Raw genomic sequence first — 22,980 nt, 5'->3', positions numbered from 1 at the left:
TTAATCAGTGGATTTCAGCGGGCCCATTTACAGTAATAAGCCATTGACCCTATGATTGTGACTGGATCAATGCACTGCTTAAGTTTTGGACACCTGGAGGCCTTGTGTATTAATAGGAAGAAACTCTTTAAACTTACTTTAGACATGCTCAATTTATCTTCTGATGTGTAGATTAAATTAGCAGACTGCTTTCCTTAGAAAACGTTGTCCGGCTGCCTGCAGCAATGATCAACAGAAGGTTAAGTCTTTGGGTCCAGCACCCACTTTTAAGCTGCTTGCCTGGGTTTTCACGGGTCTTCAGGTGCCTCCTACAGTTCATTTGGGGTAATCTGGCTCATCTCTGTCGTCATCTGTAGAATTTCTAGCTGAATGTGGCTTGGCAAGTGGCAGCATAGAGACTGCTGCCCACTGTGCCTCCACTACTTAGGCTGCTGGCAGGACATTTCAGTGGCTTCATACTGCTATCTCTCTGGACATAAAAGTGTTCCAGTCTCCAGCGTTCCCAGCTTTTCTGAAATTCTGTCTGAACCTAACATGAGCAAAGAAGGAAATAAAGGCGTTTAATCATAGAAATAATCAAGTCTTGAAATAATCTCCTTTTGGAACTGGAAAAAATATAATGTATCACATTATTGAAGGATAGTAGCAAGGTTTTAAGGCCCCTTTATTATTGCTTCAAATAGTTTCCCTAATTACCTTATCCATCACAGTGATATTTCATAAGTAAAATAATGATGGCACTTACTCTTACTTTTATAAATAAACCTGTTTAGATACCCAGCAGGCACCAGCAAGCATAAATCTATTTTACCTTGCTCCAAACAGTGCTCAGCTTCTAGAACTCTTAAATGTGGTCTGGCCCCATCCACACTTGCAGTTGGTTTTTACACCGATGCAGCAGTAACTACTGCACATGCTCATTGTCAGCAATGAATACATTTTTTCTAGTGAAAACATAGAGTGTCCAAGGTCTTTTTCTAGCCTTACAGAGCCACTGTAGCATTTAATGAAGATGTTGCCAGCAGCAACAGGAGATCTTCTCCCCTGGTGCAAGTACTGCTATGTTGATGTGAGAAGCCCACTGACCTAGCATTGTCTGCACAGGGAGTTTGGTCTGCATCACTCAGGGATATGGATTTTCCATGCCCCGAGCAAAGTAGTTATGTTAGACAAGGAGCTAACTTTCTTTCCATGTATTACAAGTGCAAACACAAATATCTGAGGCTATATTCATCCCTGTGTAATTCCACTGATTTAAGTGGTGTTACATCTTGGATGAATTTGGCCCTTTTTAACATATTCATTCCACAAGGCAAAGAAATAGCAACTATTTAGCCAGAATTAAAACTTCAGCAGGCTAAGGAATTGCAGCAATAAAAGATACATTTAATAGAAACATTCATCTAAGTTTTGATCTTTCAATATGTTCTTGACAATAGTGACTTAAAGAAAAAAAATGCCAGTGATGACAAATACCATAACAGCGTCCTTCCAAACAGCGGTACAGCTGGTATTGAAGGACATTACACAGTACCTTTGATTATGTTATGCAGTTAAGCATAAAAATCTATCTGCATAAACTAAACAGTTGTACCTAGTATCATCATAAATCAGTTAACTGTCACATCTTAAATTGAAGCATGGGACCAGAATATGGCTCATCCACATGTGGAAGCTTAGCATGCATGAAATTCGCTTCCCATGTCCTCTGCAATGGGCTAATTTTTGCGCAGAATGAGTCGTGTGGTTCTCCAGTGGCTGGGCCACAGAAAGGATAAGAAGCTGACAAGAGGGGTTAGTTAAAAGAGTTTTTCTCTGAGCTACCAACTACACCTGAACTCAGTTTTTGGAACCAAAAGACAATAGTTCTGGTTCCAAATTCCTCAAAATAAAGCAGAGGCGCTGCTTAAGGCAAACAGATAGGATCAGCTATAATCTTCAAAGGTATCAAACAAATTTCAGGCACTGAGTTCTACCAGGTTCACAAGGTTTTTAAAAAATATAATTGTATAAGATAACAATTGGAAGAAAGGGGACGTTTATAGTAACAAATAATAAACCAGAAGCTAGGAATTGTGGAAAATCAGTAAGAGAAGGGACACAAAGAGAAATACATGGCCAGCATTACTAAAACCATCCTTCTTAAATAAATATATTAGGAAAAAATTAATGAATGATTTGAGACTCTATTAATAAAAACTTTAGGGACAGTAATAAAAATAATACCAGTCAACATGGGGTTATGGAAAAAAGATGTCAAACTTAATTTTTTAATGAGATTGAAGTATGACTGATAAAAGTAAGTGTCGATGTACAATGTAGTAGTCCTGTGGCACCTTTGGGTACATCTACACAGCAAAGGTATTCTGGAATAATGGTCATTATTCCGAAATAACTATGCGAGCATCTACACAGCAAGTCCTTTGACTGGGGAGAGAGAAATAAAAAGAAACAGAAACTGTATTTTTTCCAAAACAAAATGTTTGTTTATTGTCTCAACAGAAAGGGGGGAAGGGAGGAGTGAGGGAGGAAAGGCAGAGAGGGGAGATGCACAGGCCCCTAGTGGGGAGACCCAGAGGAGAGTGTCACTGGTCTCCCTGAAAGAAACTCTCCGTCAGAGCTTCCCAGATGTGCACGGCCCCCCGGTTGTACCTGCCAGATGGCAGCCGTATGCGGCTGTTCAAAGGCCCTGCTGATGTAGTCAGTCTCTGCCCCCACCCTGGCAGAATCGTTTCCCCCTTCTCCTCACACACGTTGTGCAGGACACAACACGCAGCCACCATGTGTGGAATGTTGTGCTCCCCGATGCCCAGCCAGGTGAGGCATCTGAAAGGAGCCTTCAAACAGCCAAAGGCACCCTCCACCACCATGCAGGCCTGCTGGGCCTGGCACTGTAGCATTCCTGAGAGAGGTTGAGGTGGCCAGTATAGGGCTTCATGAACCAAGGCAAGAGAGTGTAGGCCACATCCCCCACCATGCAGATGGGCATGTCCACGTCCCTGACCCTGATGGTGCAGTCGGGGAAAAAAGTTCCGGCATGCAGTTTTTGGAACCCGCTAGAGTTCCTAAAGACGTGTGTGTCGTGTGCCTTCCCCAACCACCCAACATAGAACTGGCCCCAGTGGTCCGTGACAGCCTGCAGGACCATTGAAAAGTACTCCTTGCGGTCAATGTAAAGATGCCCGGTGGTCAGGAGCCTGGATGAATAGGTGGGTGTCATCAATAGCCCCCCTGCAGTTGGGGAAGCCCATGTCAGCAAAGCCAGCGATGATGGCGTCCACATCACCAAGGCGGATGACCCTCACCATCTGTAGAAGGAGACAAACAGATTCACAGGGTTGCCAGGGCCCTTGGGAGGTCCCCCAGCCCTCCCTCCCCCACACACCAGGAGCAACCCCCCACTCACCACATCCCATGGCAGGGCTTTGTGAGGGCAGGACTGAAGAAACCTCCCAGGAAGGGGGCTTGCACCCCCACCCTCCACTTCCCTAGGGAACCCCATTCCTGCAGTCCTCCCCTCCTCCCTCCTGGGACAGTAGTCTGAGAGTGCCATACCTGTGTGACCAGGGCCCTGATGGTCAATCTCCTCATGCCAAACTGGTTCCCCATGGATCAGTAACTGTCCGGCGTGGTGAGCTTGCAGAAGGCGATGATGACATGCTTCTGTAGGGGGATCGTGGGTCTCGTGAGTGTCCCGTCACCTGAGGGCAGGGGCGAGCCACTCACAGAGCTCCAGGAATGTGTTCTTCCTCATCCTGAAGTTCTGGAGCCATTGCTGGTCGCCCCTCTTCTCCACAACAAGCCGGTCCCACCAGTCTGCACTGGTATCCAGAAAACAGAGGCAGTGGTGTGCAGGGGAGGGCGGGATCCAGCTGCATGAGCCGTACCCACAGAGATCCAAGGAGGGTCTCCCAGAGGAGCTGGGGGTTGGGTTCCTGCAGGGACTGGGCTGCGGCCTGCAGAAACTGCTACATGAATTGCAGCACACACTGCAATAGCCATAGACTGCCCAGAGGCAGCTCCGGCTCCATGTCTACCAAGCTGATGTGTCCACAAGGGCAACCACAGCAGGCAGAGGAAAAGGCTTTGCTGTTCTCGAGGAGGTAGGCAAAGACAAAGCCTGAGACACTGCTGTACAGGGGGTCTCTTTAAGCAAAAGCCTCAGGTAGCCTCAAGCAGCAGCCACACAAAGTGAGTGCTGATCTGATACCCTGCCTGAAATGATTCTGGGTGGCCTTAACTGCGAGTTAGCGTCTAATCAGTGTGGATGCTCTATTTCAAAACAGCTAAGCACTGTTTTGATGTGCTTTTGGTATGCAGATGCTCTATTTTGAAATAAGCTATTTTGGAAGATAAGATATCTTCCGAAATTGCTTATTTTGAAATACATGTGCAGTGAAGACGTAGCCTTAGTAACATTGAAGAAAACAAAATTATCACTGCTAAAGTTTGCAGCTGTCACAAAAATTGTAAAAGCTGCAAATAAAGAAGAGAGGTCACTGATACAAAGCAGTCTGGATTGCTGGATAAGCTGGGTGCAAGCAAACAATATGCATTTTAACATTGCTAAATGTAAAACTATGGATCTAGGAACAAAGAATATAGACCATACTTACAGGATGGGAGACTATCCAGGGAAGCAGTGACTCTGAAAAGGATTTGGGGGTCATGGTGGATAATCAACTGACCATGAGTTCCCCAGTGTGACACTATGACCAAAAGGGCTAATATGATCCTTGAATGCATAAACAGACTATGCAACCACTGCTGGAATACTGCATACAGTTCTGGTGTCCATAATTCAAGAATGATATTGATAAATTCAGAGAATTGCCACAGGAATTATTGAATTAGAAAACAGATTCAGTGACAGATTCAAGGAACTCAATCTATGTAGCTTAACAAAGAGAATGTTAAAGGGTGACTTGATTACAGTCTTTAAGTACCTACATGGGAAACAAATATTTAATAATGGGCTCTTCAGTCTAGCAAAAAGAAAAGGTTACTCACCCTGTGCAGTAACGGAGATTCTTTGAGATGATTGTCCCTGTGGGTGCTCCATCTTAGGACTTTGAGGCACTGCTGTGCACCTAGTCGGAGATTTACAGTAGCAGTGCCCTCAGGTAGGCTGTGCATGCCAGACAGATGGTATGTGCAGTGCTGCTACCATGTGTGTGTAGCCAACCGTCCCGTCAGTTCCTTCTGTGCCCCAGAAGGAGAAATCAATATATCCGAAGCAGAGGATAGGAAGGGTGGGTGGTGGAGATCCCAGAGGGACAACCATCTTGAAGAACCTCCGTTACTGCACAAGGTGAGTAAACTTCTCTTTCTCGAGGAGAGCCTCTGTGGATGCTCCACCTTAGGTGACTATAGAGTGGTACCCGTAATGGGAAGGTGGGTGCTTCGGCTAAATGCTGTGTAGGACCTTGGTCAGATCCCTATGTCTGAATTTAGTGCCCTGTTTCAGGTAAGTGTCGAGGGCAGTGTCCGGCGAAGGTATGCATGGAAGACAAAGTAGCAACTCTGCAAACATCTGAGAGAGGGATGCTGCTAAGGTAAGCTGTAGAGGTTGCCATGTCCCTCGTGGAGTGTGCTCGCAATTGAAGTGGAGGCTCCTGGTTTAAGCTGGTGTAAACCAGGCGGATACAGTCCACAATCCATCTGGATAGTCTCTGAGTAGAGATTTGCATGCCCAGGGATCTTTCAGCAGTGGAGATGAAAAGTCTGTCTGTTTTACAAATTATCCTTGTCCTTTCCAAATAGAAGGCAATCGCGCGGCGCACATCACGCGTGTGTCATTTAGCTTCTTCAGCAGTGGCCTGAGGCTTTGGGAAGAAGATAGGTAACACCACAGGCTTACTGCAATGAAAGGAGGTAGCTATCTTTGGTAAGAACTTTGGGTATGGTTGCAGAACCACCTTATCCTTATGAATTGTTGTGAATGGTGGGTTGACCGTTAGTGCCCCAATTTCCCTCACCCTTCTAGCTGATGTAAGAGCAATGAGCAGAGCCACCTTCATTGAGAGGTGCAGCATAGACCACGTAGCCATAGGCTTGAATGGTGCATGGGTGAGAGCATGAAGTACCAGATTAAGGTCCCAGGTTGGAACTGGTATTCTAACAGGTAGGAACGTGTTTTGAATGCCTTTTAGAAAGCGCTTAGTTATTGGGTGGGTGAATACCGATTTGTTTTCGATGGTTTGGTGAAAGGCTGATATGGTCATGAGGTGTACTTTCAATGAACTAAACAAAAGACCTGAGTGTTAAAAAGTATTCTAATATATTGGATAGTGGGGTTGTTGATGGATCTGCGGATCTCTGACCTGTCCAGAGGGATAATCTACACCACTTGGCGAGGTAAGACTTTCTTGTTGTTACTTTGCGACTTCTTATTAAGATTTGTTTGACTTGATCTGTAAACGTTGCTTCTTCTGAGGAGAGCCACTGAAGAACCATGCCTGGAGATGAAGGATTTGGATGGATGGATGCCAGATTTGACCATCTTGCCGTGTTAGAAGATAGGGAACTAGCAGGAGATGCCATGGAGGTCTTGTGGACATGTGGAGCAGGTAAGTATACCAGGTCTGTCGTAGCCATGATGGAGTGATACGTTTTACTGACACTGCATTTGCTCTTGTCTTGTTGACCACCTGGTGAAGAAGCAGGATCAGAGGAACTGCATATAGAAGGGGTGTGTTCCAAGGTATTAGAAAGGCATCCCCCAGGGAATGTAGCCCAATGCGCATATGTGAACAATACTGTGGACACTTCCTGTTGGCATTGGTTGCAAACAAGTCCATCATGGGGAAGCATTTGTAGATCATATGTAATATGTTGTCATCCATCTCCCATTCATGGCTGGAGTTGAACTTCCTGCTGAGGGTGTCTGCCATAAGACTGTCCTTGCCTGAGAGGTAAGAGGCTTATTTGTGGACATTCTGATCTATGCACTAGGACCATAGGTGAAGTGCCTCTCTGCATAGCCAGTGAGATCTGGCTCCACCCTGCCTGTTTATGTAATACATTGTGGCTTGATTGTCTGTAAAAATCTGTATGGTGTTGCCCCGTATCAGGTGTAGGAAGTGCTGGTATGAGTAGCGTACCGCTCTGAGTTCTAATATGTTGATGTGCAGGGAATGTTCATGAGGATCCCATCAGCTCTGGACTTTGAGAGGACTGGAGTATGGCTCCCACCCCAGAAGAGAGGTGTCCGTTGTCATCACTGGGTTACTTCTATGGAAGGGAACCCCAGCATACATGTTTTTTGGATCCGCCCACAAGTTCAGTGATTGTTTGATTTTGTTTGGAATCGAAATCAGTTTGTTGATACTATTATAATGAGGTCTGTATACCATTCTTAGCCGCTGCTGAATCGGTATCATGTGTAATGTGGTTGCTGCCTAGTAATGGGAGGCAAGCTCTGGCTGGGACTTGTGGGTTGGTTTGGAGCAATTTGATAAGGTCCTTGATAGATTAGATCTCTGTTGGGGAAGGGAAGCTATTGCCTGGACGCAGTCGAGGTACGCCCCAATTAATTCTATAGTCTGAGCTGGTTGGAGCTTGCATTTGGAAAGATTTATTTGTAGCCAAGAGTCTGGAACAGACACATGGCTAAGGAGATCGCTTTGTGGGCCTTTTGCCTTGTGGTTGCTCTTATCAGGCAATCATTGAGATAGGGAAATATGGATACCCCTTGTTTGTGGAAGTGCGCAGCCACCACAGCGATCATCTTTGAGAAGACCCTTGGGGCTGTGGAGAGTCCCAAGGGTAACACTGTGTATTGGAAATGTGCCTTGCCGAGTGCAAATCTTAGGTATTTCTGATGTGCTGGGTGGATGGATACATGGAAGTAAGCATCCTGGAAGTCGAGAGTCGATAAGTAATCCCCTTCATTTAAGGCTGGCATTATCATAGCTAGAGTGACCATCTTTAAGTGTTGAGATCATATGTGTTGATTGAGCCTTCTGAGATCGAGAATTGGTCTCCACCCTCCCGATATCTCTGTTGTGAGGAAATAATGGGAGTAAAACCACCTGCCGTTGTATTGCTGGAATAAGGATTCTATGGCCACTAGGTGGAGAAGGTGCTCAATCTCTTGGAGTACTATGCTCTTGGGAGATGGGCCCCTGAAAAGGGATGGGGAGGATGAGTGGGAAGAAAGGATAGTGGAAAAAGGAATGCAATATCCACCTTTCATGACGCGTAACACCCACTTGTTAGTCGTGATAGAAGACCGGTGGTGGTAGAAGGGTAGTAGGTGGTGATGGAATAGCAGATGGGTTTGAGGCTGCTCTAGATGAGGGGGCATTATCGGACTCTCGACCTGATCTTCAAAACATTTGCCTCGAGGTTGATGGCTGAGATGTAGCAGGTTGATCAGAGGCCTGTCTTTGTCCAGTTTGTCAGTGCCTCCTCCTATTGTCAGAATGCCTCTGAGCTTGATTGAAGGGTGAAGATTTGTATCTTTGATTGAATTATCTGTTCTGTTGCTGTTTGACTTCTGTTTGTATGCCAAGATGGCATCGCCCTGGAGTCTTTAAGTGAGTGGAGGGACGCATCTGTGGTGTCTGTGAACAACTTTGATCCTTGGAAAGGGAGATCCTCTAGTGTAGCCTATACCTCATGGGGAAAACCTGACAAGTGAAGCCTTCTCATCACAATAGCTGTCTCAATTGATCGTGATGCTGTATTGGATGTGTCGAGGGCCACTTGTAGGGCCGTATGGGAAAGCAGCATACCCTCGTTTACGTTGGCTGTGATTTGCTCTTTTATTGTCAGATAAGCTGTCAATAAAGAGTGCAAGCTGTTCAAAGATATGGTCTGTGTATTTTGCCAACGTTGCCATGTAGTAATTGTAGTAATTGGGGTTGCTTTGGGGATGAATGCCTTGGGCTATGGGTACTAACCAAGGCCTCCTTGTCCTCATCGCTAGACAATGGTAGTGCCAAGCCTGGCGTAGCTGAGTGTAGAAAGCTGCCAGATGCAGGTGTGCCGTTGGTGCCTGTAGTGCGCCCATCCCCTTTGGGGGGATGCAAATGCCCCCTTTTCTGTAGCCCGGCTCCTCCTGTTGGAGGGGACCCGGGCCCTTTGTAACCCGAATTCATCCTATACGCTCTGTACACTATCCCACCACCCGGTCATGCAGGCCCAAAGTTCCCCATGGTCCGATAGTCCCATCCCGCGTCACAATATGGGTAGGAGGACCTGGGCCCTCCCTCTCCACCGGGTCCCGGCCAGAGGCCCTGAAGGATAGAGAACGACCGCAACATGAGACACCCGCGTCGGTGTCTCTATGCTGCTGCCAGCCTTCCGAGTCCTCTCCTTGTGGCCGATTGACTATGGGAGTGCGGGGCTTGTCTGCCCCATCACAGTGCCAAACACAGGAGTTGTGGGTGCTGACAATACCCTGAGCTCCTTTATGGTGGTGAATGGGACCAGTCTGATGGCAACGGACACAGAACTATCACTGCTATCTGCGGTGCCGATGGTACTGACTGGGGAACCATTGGTGCCATATGCTTATATGCCTCTTTGGGCCGGGGGTGGCCAAGGTGCCGATGGTGTCATGTGCGGTTTAGGCTTCTTCGATGCTGGCGGTGCCTCACTGAAGATGGCTTGGTCTTAGCTTTCGTTGGCACTGATGTGTGTGCCGATGGTGCTGGGGGCGCCGATTTAGATGTAGCTTTTCCTGGTGTCTTGGTACTCAACTTTGTTAGGTCCTTGGGCCCCCGGAAAGCATTAGTGCTAGATGATCCCGGAACTTTACTGTCCAGAGCCCTAGCAGGGGACAGAGCAGGGGGAACTTTGGGTGCTTGCCCCCATTTTTCTGAGGGAGATTCATCTTTCCATGAGGAATGAGCTCTCTGCCTAGATTGCTTGGAGGAAAAGTCTCTTGAGGTAGAGCTGGCAGACATGGCCAGAGGGAGCAGCTGGCACAGGGGAAAGGAGTGCTCTGGGTATGAGGCAGGTCTCATCATATTCTCGAATGAGAGAAGTTTCAGTTGAATCTCTTGTGCCTTTCACGTGTGAACTGTTAACTGCTTGCAGTCCTGGCACTGTTGTGGTAGTGTGTGCCTGACTCAAACAGCGCACACACTGGGAATGGCCGTCCAAGATGGAGATAGACTTACTGCCAGTCCTCTCCTGCAGGCTAAGTCTGCCAAGCCGAAAAAGGCTGCCATAGAACAGGAGAAAAAAAGAGGGCTTTTTTGTTTTTTTTAAGGCATGAGAAGAAAAAAACTTTAACTATTAAAGTTTACAGAAAGAACTGTAACACTACCACTAACACTATAAGATTAACAAGGAAAATTTCAAAATTTCAAAGTACTTTAGAAAAAAACTGGAGAGCAACTATGGTTCTGACTGACGATGGTGGCGGCAGAGAAGGAACTGAAGGAACGGTTGCTGCGCATGTGTGGTACTGGCACCACGAGTGCTGTCTGCCTCATGTGCGCAGCCTATTGGAGGGCACTGCTACCAAAAATCTCTGACTAGGCACACAGCAGCACCCCAAAGACCTACGGTGGAGCACCCACAGGGACACTCTTCAAAGAAGAAGTATTACACAATCAAATGGCTGGCAGCTGAAGCTAGACAAATTCAGACAGGAAATAAGGCATACATTTTTAACAGTCACTGAAATTAACCGCTGAAACAATTTACCAGGAGTTGTGGTGGATTCTCCATCACTGACAATTTTTAAATCAAGAGTGGATGTTTTTCTAAAAGATCTGCACTAGAATTGTTTTAGGGGCAGTTCCGTGGCTTATGCCTATACGGGAGTTCATACTAGATGATCACAATGGTCCCTTTTGCCTTTGGCATCTATGAATCTATAATAAGGTTGCATCAAGGAAACTCGCAAGACACTGCCCACAACTACTACCCCAGAGTTATGCAGCCTAATTTTTTCCCCATGGTGTGTGTAATGAGAAATCACCCTCTAATTTTCTCTAGTGGACCATTAGTTTATGCAGGAGCCTTTGAACACACCTGAACTGATACAATTAATAGTTCACGCCCATTTTTTATTTCTTTTTTCTGCAATGGAGGCTAATATTGCAAGATGGAACTGTTTTGGTGCTTCTTACCTCATTGTTGATGAAGCAGTAGAGAATTGCCACCATCAGTCCCTGAAATCCAACCAGACAACAGAACAGTAGTCAGAAAAACAGCCCCGATACGTTCCAAGTTTTGCTAGTGAAACCTGCAGGGGGAGGAGACTCTCTCATTCTGAAAGGGAACACTCCATAGTTAGAGCAAGAAACAGAAAAGCCTATGAGTGCTCATTCCTTTCTGCTGAGAAAAATCTGGATGGCCCCAAACAGCTCCCACAGGACAAGCACATTTCTAGGTTCCCCCAATCCTTGCTTCTTAAAACTGTCCCCTTTCACTGACCACAGGCTATATATCAGCAATCCACATATCAGCAATTCACGTGGGCACTAAAATGTAGGCTGTAGGTGGCAGGAAGTTTAGAAAAATCATGGTTTCCCACCCAGCACCACACAGGGAAATTCCTACCAAGTGATCACACGAGACAGACGAAAAGGACTCACTACAGTATTACTCACATCCTTTCCATCCATATGGCTTAGTTACCTCCATGTACCAGAATAGGCCTACAGTTGTGCCTTTCAAAGGTCACATCTCCAAAAAGGCATCATAGCAGGCATATACTTCACCCTGGGTGACTCCATTACACTTTCCCGGGAGACCATGGACAATTTCCTGGTTTTAGGTATCGAATATAAAACAAATTAACATACAGATACAAGGGCGAGGTCACTACTGGACACTGCGGAGAGCGTGTGGCATACCAGAAATGGGACTCTGGCCCTCTGGCTACCCTGCTTCTCTGAGGCTCATAACATTCTTACATCCGGAGCTGAATTAGATAAGTATAGCGAACCTTCCCTGAAAGGCAATCTGGCCTCCGGCAGCATGTAACATATTCCCTGAGCTGAATGTGTGTTTCCTGGGTGTTACCTGGAAGGAGGTGAAGGAGAGTTCACAAAAGAGCTTCACAATGCGTAGCATTCCTCTGGCATGCTCATCGGTAACAAAGGCAAAAATGACCTCATGGGTTCCCAGCAGCGGGATCAGAGTCAGTGTAGACTTAGCCAACCTAAAGCAATGAAGAAAGGGAAGCCATAGCACAGTATAGTGGCTATTGATGTAGCATAGAAATCTGGGAGTCAGGACTCCTCAGTTCTGTTTCTAATGCAGAGTCAATAGATAGTCTCAGGAAAGTTCGCCCCCCCTTCCCCCCCCCGCTACACACACAGTGTGCCTCAGTTTCCCCATCTACAGAATGGAGATAATGTTTCCACATGACATATGGGATTGTGAGGGTTAATTCAATAATGTTTGTAAAGCACATTGAGACTTAGCTCAAAGGCACTAAAGACATGCAGATTATTATAAAAAGAGGAGTGCTGACAATACAGTGCTTTGATATTACTAGACTGAAAGCACCAGCAAAGGCCAAAGGATTATTTAGTATTTCTTAGCACTTACATAGCACATTACATCTTCAAAGCACTCTTGCTAACCTAACCTGTTAGTCACCGAGCTTTGCAAAATGAGAGACATGAATTTGAAGAAAAAGGGAATAATTGCTGGTATTTACAAGGCAAGGTCCAAAGGCTACAACTGCGTCATGAGGGAAAAACCTAAGGAAAACATCTCCCAGTGGAAGAACAGTGGGTTATTATTAACACACAGGAATCATAGAATCATAGAACTGGAAGAGACCTCAGAAGGTCATCAAGTCCAGCCCCCTGCTCTAGGCAGGACCAAGTCCAACTAAATCAACCCGGCCAGGGCTTTGTCAAGCTGAGAGTTAAACACCTCTAGGGATGGAGACTCCACTACTTCCCTAGGTAACCCATTCCAGTGCTTTACCGCCCTCCTAGTGAAATAGTTTTTCCTAATATCCAACCTGGACCTCTCCCACCACAATTTGAGACCATTGCTCCTTGTTCTGCCATCTGTCACTACTGAGAACAGCCTTTCACCATCCTCTTTGGAACCTCCCTTCAGGAAGTTGAAGGCTGCTATCAAATCCCCCCTCACTCTTCACTTCTGCAGACTAAACAGACCCAAGTCCCTCAGCCTCTCCTCATAAGTCATATGTTCCAGCCCCCTAATCATTTTGGTTGCCCTCCGCTGAACCCTCTCCAATGCGTCCACATCCTTTTTGTAGTGGGGGGCCCAGAACTGGACACAATACTCCAGATGCGGCCTCACCAAAGCCAAATAAAGGGGAATAATGACATCTCTGGATCTGCTGGCAATGCTCCTCTTAATGCAACCTAATATGCCATTAGCCTTCTCTTCTACAAGGGCACACTGTTGACTCATATCCAGCTTCTCATCCACTGTAACCCCCAGGTCCTTTTCTGTAGAACTACTACTTAACTGGTTGGTCCCCAGGTTGTAACTATGCTTGGGATTCTTCCGACCCAAGTGCAGGACTCTACACTTGTCCTTGTTGAACCTCATCAGATTTCTTGTGGCCCAATCCTCCAATTTGTCTAAGTCACTCTGGACCCTATCTCTGCCCTTAAGCGTATCTACCTCTCCCCCCAGCTTAGTGTCATCCGCAAATTTGCTGAGGGTGCAATCCATCCCCTCACCCAGATCATTAATAAAGATATTGAACAAAACTGGTCCTAGAACCGAACCTTGGGGCACTCCGCTAGAAACCGACAGCCAACCTGACATCGAGCCGTTGATCACTACGCGCTGGGCCGTGCCTTCTAGCCATCTTTCTATCCATTTTACCGTCCATTTATCCAATCCACATTTCCTTAACTTGCTGGCAAGAATATTGTGGGAGACCGTATCAAAAGCCTTGCTAAAGTCAAGGTATATAACATCCACTGACTTTCCCATGTCCACCGAGCCAGTTACCTCATCATAGAAACTAATCAGATTGGTCAGGCACGACTTGTCCTTTGTGAATCCATGCTGACTGTTCCTAATCACTTTCCTCTCATCCAAGTGCCTCAAAATGGATTCCTTAAGGATCCCTTCCATGATTTTTTCAGGAACTGAGGTAAGACTGACCGGCCTATAGTTCCCTGGATCATCCTTCTTCCCTATTTTGAAGATGGGCACTACATTTGCCTTTTTCCAATCATCCGGGATTTCTCCCGATCTCCACGACTTTTCAAAGATAATAGCCAATTTCAAAGATAATAGCCAGAAGCAATGGTTCTTAACACTGATAGGGATGGAAAGGCAATGAACAACCCAATCTGGTAATGAAAGATGCCTTGAACCCTAAGATGGGAGTTAGTTCCTGGGCTGCCTGGGGCTAGAGAGCTTGCACACATGTTATCAGCATCTCACAAGAAGTTGTAATTTGAAGACTAAAAAAAAGCTCCAGCTTTTTCCTCCAGCAAACAAGAAGCAGAGGCGCCAATGGGCTCTCAAAGTCTATTGAATGTAGGTTCCAATGCAGCCTGCTTTCTAACCTGGTACCCTGGATGTTGTCTGTTAACAGTGGTATATAGGCAGAGAAGGCTGGAGAACCCAAACAGCTGTCTATGTCACTGTGCACTTACAGGCCAGTGGGAAAGGCAGGCTCTCCAGTGGACCTAAGCAGAGGATTCCATGGAATAGCTGATTGGGGTGCATGTTGGGTGTTTAAAAAGGAAATCTTTTAGCAGCCCCCACTTGACTTGCAATTAGAGCTCTGCTTCCTCATATGGCAGAGGCTCAGCTTTCTCTGGGGATTCCCATGGGGGAAAGAGAGAGGCACCTAGTGTGGCTGTGGGCAGCCCTTCTGGCTGACTATCAGTGGTACTAATGGGTTCAGATGGGAGTCCCAACATGGCTCTAACTCAGCTACGCGATCTCACAAACGGAGGAGGGAAACTCTTGTGGGAAATATGGAGTACCTAGCTTGGTGTATTTAAACTACCAACAGCTATAAAGAACGAAGCAGCCTCCTGTCGTAGCCAGCCCTGGCTGCCACAGACAGCAGATGGTGCTGGAGCAGTCTTTGTTTGTGGTGGCCATGGTGGCCCCTGTGAACAAAGACTGCTCCAGCACCATCCCCTGTTTGAGGCAGTCAGGGTTGGCCACCGCGAACAGGGGCTGGTCCAGCATCAGCGCCTGTTCACGGTGTCAAGAATGTCCTCTGCAACCGGGCTGCTGGGCTCAGCGTGAGCTGGGACTGTGCAGTCCTGCCTTGCGCTGATCGCTGCACCTCTGCATTTTAAATGTAGTAAGAACCAGCAGCTCTTACTACATTTAAAATGCAGAGCAGCAGCATGGGTGGCTCCGGAGCTACCTCCGCTGTGGCTCTGCATAGCAGCGCTTATTGACCAACTGTATAGTCAATACAAATTGCATCGACAATACGATTAGCCAAATAATTGCATTTTAACATCCTTAGTCCACTGTAGCACAGAGAACAAGATGTGATTAGAAATGACAAGGTCTTTAATGTTCTCTTGGTCCTAGATGTAGCCACGCACAACATTTGGAGAGTCCCCTCTAAGTGGAGTTGAGGGATCTTACAAATAAGGTGTATGGGACATTGCAAGGCAAATCTAGATTAGTGAGAGGCTATGTCCCATATTTGTTCTGAGCCCCTCAATATATGTCATCATGCTGCATCAAAATATAATATTCCAGCAAAACATGACAACAGTAGGTCACAAGGAATGACCTAAACTGTCATGCACTAATTCAGTGTCATGATATGCATATCATCAGTGGGACAAGTTTATGGGCCTCCCCGCATTAATCTGGGGGGAAGGATCTTAAAGCTCCAAAGACACAGAAACCAAGGGATGAAGAATATGCCCATGAATGTTGATGGGATGAATAGCCGTCCAGGTGAGCCACAAATAGTCCGTGTGCAAAGAAGTTTGGAAGGTAAAATATATTCATGCAGTAAGCCTCATATACTGTACCAGCCAAAAAGTCACAAATATGCTCAGAAAACTGAGGACACAAAGGTCACAATAAGAAGGCACAGTGACTAGTGGAGAGAGGAAGTAAGAGCAATGATGGAAACATGGACCTCAGAGATTTTCTCTGTCTATATTTCTTAAAAATAATTGCCTAATTCTATATTGACAGCCCCAGAGGACCAAGACCTCGGTTTATTCATGGAGTGGGTACAATAAAGGCACTGATAGAGCAGATTTCCCATAAGCTCTGCACCTACCAGTGGTGGTCAGTTGTAGACTACCATAATGATGTGCAATGCCTCCTACCTAGCACACAGTACCTGAAATCTTTAATTTCCTATGCAGTCAACTCATGCTCATGTGTCCTTTTTCAGAAAGAACAGAACATTCCAGCTCACCAAATAACTTACCTGCATTTTGTGTCAGTTTTGCACATCAGGTTTGATTGTAGCTTGGAAATGATGATGCATATAACTCTGATAAATATCAGGAAATTCACCTGGAGAAAAGAAAGAAGCAGCTGACATTATCGTCAGGAAGTGTATGTGCAAGATAAGACATATGGAAGAATATACATTGCATGTGCCAAGGTCTCTATAGACAGAGCCATATATTCCACAGTGCTGCAGCTACAGAAGTGGGATTCAGCTCTTGCTCCAGAATCATGCCCCAGAATCAATTGGATAGTTCATCTCTAATATGTAAACTGAGCATAAATAAAAAGAAACGATGCTGTGTGAGGCTGCAGACTCCTGGAATCAGGAGTTCTAAGTGGTATAAACTGTGCTGTTGAGACTCTGTGCCCCGTGGTCTTCAAAATCGAGCATTTTTCTGGCATAGCATGGAATTTGTCATTTTGCTGTAGCCACGTGCCTGGCACTGGGTTTTCTACTTCCCTGCCAAGACCTACCTGCAGCTGCTTTTTGCTCTCTAGCTTTCCTCAAAGGAGTGAGTTAATTGGATTACTGAATGTTCCCTGCTCTGTTCCATGGACTCAGGCAGCATTGGTTGGGGAGTTACAGCAAGAGTCCAGCTTTTACCCAGAGAACTGGTGGAGCTGGAAGGGTAGACTAAGTCAGCTAGTCTGCTTGGAGAATAGTGCATTAGCTGATGCTCAGGGTAAAAGGGAATGAACTGGTGAAGCTGCTACAAAATCCCCCCCTCTTTTCCTTGGGACACGAGGAGAAGAATGTTCTGGGATGCATCACTTAGCCCATGCCATGGAAAGCCAGGGAACTTGACTGAGATACCTACCGAGCATCACAAAAAACAAACAAAAACCCATCTTTGGCAATAACAATTGTAAGAAAATCATCAGCAACATACTTAACATCATAACCATAACTGCCTGTGTTTGGGTGAGGGAGGGGAGATGGGAATGGAGGGGTATTTTGTGCTGACAGAAAAGTCACTTTCCAGGGAGATAGCTGTGTTCGTTTTTTTCAGCAAAAACAACAAGGAGTCTGGTGGCACTTTAAAGACTCGCAGATGTAGCAGGGTAGTAGAGCCTGAAAAGTCACTGTAGTTTTTGCAGAAAAGTCCCTCTTGCTGAAGAATTTAATGCCACTTATGCTGGAGTACGTTGAAGCCCCCCTCTATATTTATACCAGTTCAAGTTAATGAGGAACACTGAATACGAGTCTAATGATTTTCTAATGGATATTTCACAAGCTCAGCGTGACAGTACTTGCAGCAGGCGGCCAGATTAAAGTAGCATAACATCATTTGGGTGTTTCCTTGCCAGAAACAGAATCGGTTTTGCACAATCATGTTCCTAAGCTCAAGTGGGACCAGGAACTCCCCAGTTTTCCTATAGGACAGTAGCCAATGGGCATCACCACTACATCTTTCATACTGACTCTCCCATTCTGTATTGCCTATTAACTCATCCACCATGCAATCTGTTAGTGTTGTTCCCCAGACTCCCTTTGTAGTTTTCTCCCCATTGTTAGATGTGAAGAGCAGAGCTTTGTTAGCAAGCATATCCCTCCAGCACTGATCTCATTCCAGGTATGCTGAATCCCTGCATCTGCTCCTGATCACTCACCCCAATGGCGATTAGAATGGGCAGTCTGATGATCAGCCAATAGTTCATGTTATGGTTTCTGGTCCAGCAGCTGGGGAGGCAGCAGGAAGGTGAAACACAAATCAAAAAGCTAAGAATATGCATACAGTTCCTCTCTCATCACATGTCTCAGTAATGCAGAGGATGTGAACTCGATACCAGAAAAGCACATCATGCTGATATGGAAACACATGCAGCTACTTGTGGCTCTTACAAACATTTGAATGCCTCACAGTATATTGCAGCATCCAACGGGCCTATCTCTCTTGCACTCTGATGACTAACTCCCTCTCTACATAATTTTCTATAGTTTTGAAGATTTACAACATTATATCTTCAGTCCAAATATGTCCTCTGTCTGACATCAAATATTTTAACTGCATGGTAGCTACCCTAATCCTTCCATACAATCCTTTTTTTAAATTAATCTTAAAAGCACCAACATCAACTCTTCTTGTTACTTGACTTTTCTGAATATCCTATAGAAGCAAACTGCATTGCTTTGGTCAGATTTCCAGCATCTCTCTCACTTTCCTTCTTGGCAGTACTAATATAAAGACCTGTTCACGGACTCCCACTTGGGCTATTTAATGGAGATCAGGGCCAAGGGACTAGCTGTTTCTTTTGGTATGTATGTAGGTTTCAGTCCCAACAAAATTTGAAAGAGAAAATTATGAGCAAGCAGCATGCAAGGTTCCTAACATGTATAAATAGAAGTTAATAACTTTAATAATCTCCTATCAAACCATTCAACGTTATTCAAAGTCACCAGTTCTTATTAAGCCCAGCAGATTAAAAGATGGTATTTCTATACCACACAATCGAGATAAGACAAGTCAAAGGGTATAGAAAGAATTCCCAACAGATTAATTACACTTGATTTTTTTCAAGTCTCATCTGCCAAAAAACAACAAGCATCTTACTCGCCCTGCTCTTACTCTTCCCTTATCAGTGGCATAAGAACATGCCAATTACATTTTGGGTGGTATTTGTGGGGGTAAGAAAAGAAGATTTGTGAGGGGAAAGCTAGTTTCACCTTTAACCCAGGATACTCTAGCAAACTATACTACATACAGTTGCACCTAGACATGACAGTAATGGAGACATTTCAAAATACCACATTGAAAAGTGAAGCAGCTAAGTTTATAACATCATAAATGTCCCTGTCTAGCAGGGGTCAACAAAAGAACCACTTCACTGGCATGCATGACCAGGAACCATCTTCGTGTAGCCTTTGAAATTAATTTTATGTGGATACTATTGACACATGCTAGAGAAAACTCTGCTTCCAGCGTGGCCTATTAATTTTTCTGAGTAGCTGCAGTGGAAGTAAAGACAATTTCAAAAGTTCCTGGTAATGACAGAGGTGGAGGAATGGTTCTTTACATTAATTCTGCTACATTTATACGTGCATTAATTGGATTTCACAGCATGGATCAGCTTTAACTATTTAAAAATGTATACAAATTCATGCAATAAAAACACTATTACAATGAAATTAAAGTACCAGCACAATTAAAGTGTTCTGAAAATAGAACTGACATCTGTACGTGATTTCTTGTCTATTTGTACTTTTGGGAGTTCTAACCGTAATAAAAACCTCAACATCCATTGTGACTTGGACATATTCACTGGCAACTGAGTATGCTCACCACTTCTTAGATCATGTTTAGGCCCGAGTAGGGAAGTGATCCAACTAAACAAATATTGCTGTAAAAACTCTGCTTTTGCATCCCAGTTTGTATTCCTTAACAAAACAAAACAAAAAAACCCTTCTGTGCACTTCGGTCTTGGTTTGGTGCAACTGAACAGCCTGATTTTTTTAAAGAGCTGCAACCCAGTCCCTGCATTTTGCATTGCAATTAACTGATGGATTGTGGGATGGTAAAAGTACCAGATTGGTGGGTACATTCCTACAATTAAGAAACATAACTTGTCTTCAATTCCACCTAAAAAAAGTTGGACCCACAACAGAGATCGATTTTTAAAAAAAATCTTTAATTCAGGTCTTCTTTTAATAGCTCATTTTTTTTAATGAATGGCACTTTTTAGGCCTAGGAACATCACAGTTTTATCCACAGCTGTGGCAATCCTGGTCAGGCAGGAAGGAGGCAGTTTGCAAGTAGACTTCCTGTCCTTGCAGGCTACAATCCTTTTTTTCTGAATGGTTACATTCACAGGATTGCCTGGAACATTGAGCCGTTGTAGCCCTGACCTTATTTATTTCTAGTTCTGCCTTATAACTAGGGAGATAGTTGAGTCACAAATGAAATTTACAGCCTTTTGCACATCCACAGCAGCAGCACTATAGCAAATGGCATTAAAGAGATCCCTAGACACACTAACAAATGTCACCCTGCGGCCCAAGGCATAGAAATCCTGCCTTTCAGAGAGGAGGCTGCACAAGGTGATTTATTACAGTATTTTACAAATATTTATACAAGGTTTAGAAAACCTAATAAGATGCAAAATTGCCCCTTGTAGGGTCTGCTGAAGGCAGCAAGCAACAGTTTTCCTTAATAGAAATCATAAGTCAGCTCTGATCATTGCAGAATGCAGAAGGTTCAGGGAGAACTCTGAATACATTTTCCACACCAAGGGAAAGATAGGCCTGTGGAGTGCTGGCTGCACAAGTTCTTTAAAGCTCTATGGAAGAGGCTCGTTAAGAAGCGGGTATTTGAGTAATCGTATAGTCCAGTGGTTCCCAACTGCTAGTCCGCGGAGCTAACCCGGAGCTGAAGCTAGCTGTTTGAGGTCGCTCTGAGGGCTGGGGTGGGGTACATATTTTGGTGGACCCATAACATTTTATTTGCATATTCATTATTTACACAATGAATATGCAAACATGCAAATAAAACGTTACCAGTCTGCCATAAGTGTGTGAACGGGTTTGCCGATCCAGGGTATAAAAAAGGTTGGGAACCACTGGGGTAATCAATAACATTTTTATTGACTACATGATTAGTCAATAAGGGAAGGCACTCTGTCCTGGCTCATGCCAGGTCTGGGAGCTACCCCAGCCGTAGCTCTGCAGTTTAAATGTTGTAAGAGCCAGGCACCCTGCCCACCCAACTCTTACTACACTTAAAATGCAGAGCCGCAGCGGGGTGTAGGTCCCAGACCCAGTGTGAGCCGGGACAGTGCTAGGCTTGCTTAGTCCCAGCTCACACCAGGTCAAGCAACCCGTCTGCAGGGGTCCCAGTGTGGAGCTGGGACCCATCGTGGACAGGGGCTGCTGCCCGAGCAGGTTCTGTTCATGGCCAGTCTGGGCCACTGTGGACAGGGGCTGTTAAGCCCCTCCCCCCCGCAGCAGGGGCTTAGAGGCAGCAGTGCAGGGTCAGGGGCAGATGGCCTCACAGAGATGGTGCTGGGGGAACCAGCTTGTAAGACAGCTCCCTCCAGCAGCAGCTCCTGCTTTCCCACCCCCTTGCTTCCTCCAATATAGAGGCAGCAAAAGGGGGTGGGGTGGTGTAAATGCGAGTAGTTGACTACTTGCTTACATTCCCAATACTGATCATCTGGATAAAATTTGCAGCAAAAGTCTTGTTACAGAATACAGCTGAGACTGCCCTGGAGAGTAATAAGAAAACTCTAGGGCTACGTCTACACTGGCCCCTTTTCCGGAAGGGGCATGTAAATTTCACCAGTCGTCGTAGGGAAATCCGCGGGGGATTTAAATATCCCCCGCGGCATTTAAATAAAAATGTCCGCCGCTTTTTTCCGGCTTTTAAAAAAGCCGGAAAAGAGCGTCTAGACTGGCCCCGATCCTCCGGAAAAAGTGCCCTTTTCCGGAGGGTCTTATTAAGTGATGCCACTGATTTTTCAAGTCAGCCGCTGCAGTTCTACAGCATATCCCTATGCAATGGATGGATGTAAAATCCTGTTTAAAAAAGTTAACACTTTAAAAGTTTAACTGGCTAACTAGGAACCCGTCACAGTGGGTCCAGCCAAGCTGGAGCAGCCCCATGCCCACATTGGGTGGAGAGCTGCTCCAGGTCGGCCTTGCTGCTGGTTAATTGCTTACCCAGTAAGCATCACCCTTAGCAGGTGCAGCTAACCAAGTAAGTGGTTAACCCTTTATATCTGGAGTACTGTGTCCAGTTCTGGGCCCCCCACTATAGAAAGGATGTGGATGCATTGGAGAGGGTCCAGCGGAGGGCAACCAAAAGGATTTAGAGGGCTGGAGCGCATGACCTGTGAGGAGAGGCTGAGGGATTTGGGTTTGTTTAGTCTGGAGAAGAGAAGAGAAGAGAAGAGAAGAGAAGAGAAGAGAAGAGAAGAGAAGAGAAGAGAAGAGAAGAGAAGAGAAGAGAAGAGAAGAGAAGAGGTGGTGGTGGGGGGGGGGGGATTAGATAGCAGCCTTCAATTTCCCGAAGGGAGGTTCCAAAGAGGATGGAGAGAGGCTATTCTCAGTATGATGGATGGCAGAACAAGGAGCAATGGGCTCAAGTTACAGTGGGAGAGGTCTAGGTTGAATATTAGGAAAAACTATTTCCCTAGGAGGGTAGTGAAGCACTGGGATGGGTTACCTAGGGAGGTGGTGGAATTTCCATCCCTAGAGGTTTTTAAGTCTTGGCTTGACAAAGCCCTGGCTGGGATGATTTAGTTGGGGTTGAGCCTACTTTGGGCAGAGGGTTGGATTCAATGACTCCTGAGGTCTCTTCCAGTCCTAGGATTCTATGATCCCTGATGCAATATAGTCAACCTGTGCAATTCTCTGCAGCATTTTATATTTGTATTTTATAAATGGAAGCTAAGATAAGAATGGATAATCAGATCTCTGCTGCAAGGCATAAGCTGATCATTGCTGGGGTCAGGAAGGAGTAACAAACAGAATATTGTGGGAGGTTTTTGCCTTCCTCTGAAGCATCCTGGAAAGATTACTGCCAGTGGCAGGCTATCAAAGATAGTCTGATCAGGTATGATGACCTCTACAGTGGATACTGCAGCTTCTGAAAAACCTTTCTTTGACCTGTAGAGGAA

General features: G+C 45.5%; 1 protein-coding gene across 1 annotated transcript in view; it reads right to left on the bottom strand.

Annotated features, from left to right (window-relative positions):
- The window catches only part of GLP1R (glucagon like peptide 1 receptor), a 126,578-nt gene continuing 103,598 nt past the window's right edge, over nt 1-22,980 (bottom strand). The window contains exons 9-13 of the mRNA XM_075925080.1: nt 17,980-18,049; nt 16,343-16,431; nt 11,989-12,127; nt 11,091-11,132; nt 1-529 (exon numbers count right to left, since the gene is read on the bottom strand). Of these exons, the coding sequence (XP_075781195.1) occupies nt 362-529; nt 11,091-11,132; nt 11,989-12,127; nt 16,343-16,431; nt 17,980-18,049 (508 nt within the window). The 3' untranslated portion in view covers nt 1-361. The remainder of the gene's footprint in view (nt 530-11,090; nt 11,133-11,988; nt 12,128-16,342; nt 16,432-17,979; nt 18,050-22,980) is intronic.

The sequence above is a fragment of the Pelodiscus sinensis genome, chromosome 3 (assembly GCF_049634645.1).
Source record: "Pelodiscus sinensis isolate JC-2024 chromosome 3, ASM4963464v1, whole genome shotgun sequence".
In the NCBI taxonomy this organism is placed as follows: domain Eukaryota; kingdom Metazoa; phylum Chordata; order Testudines; family Trionychidae; genus Pelodiscus; species Pelodiscus sinensis.
Note: the sequence above shows the minus strand (reverse complement) of the source record. Positions and strands in the feature narration are given on the sequence as shown.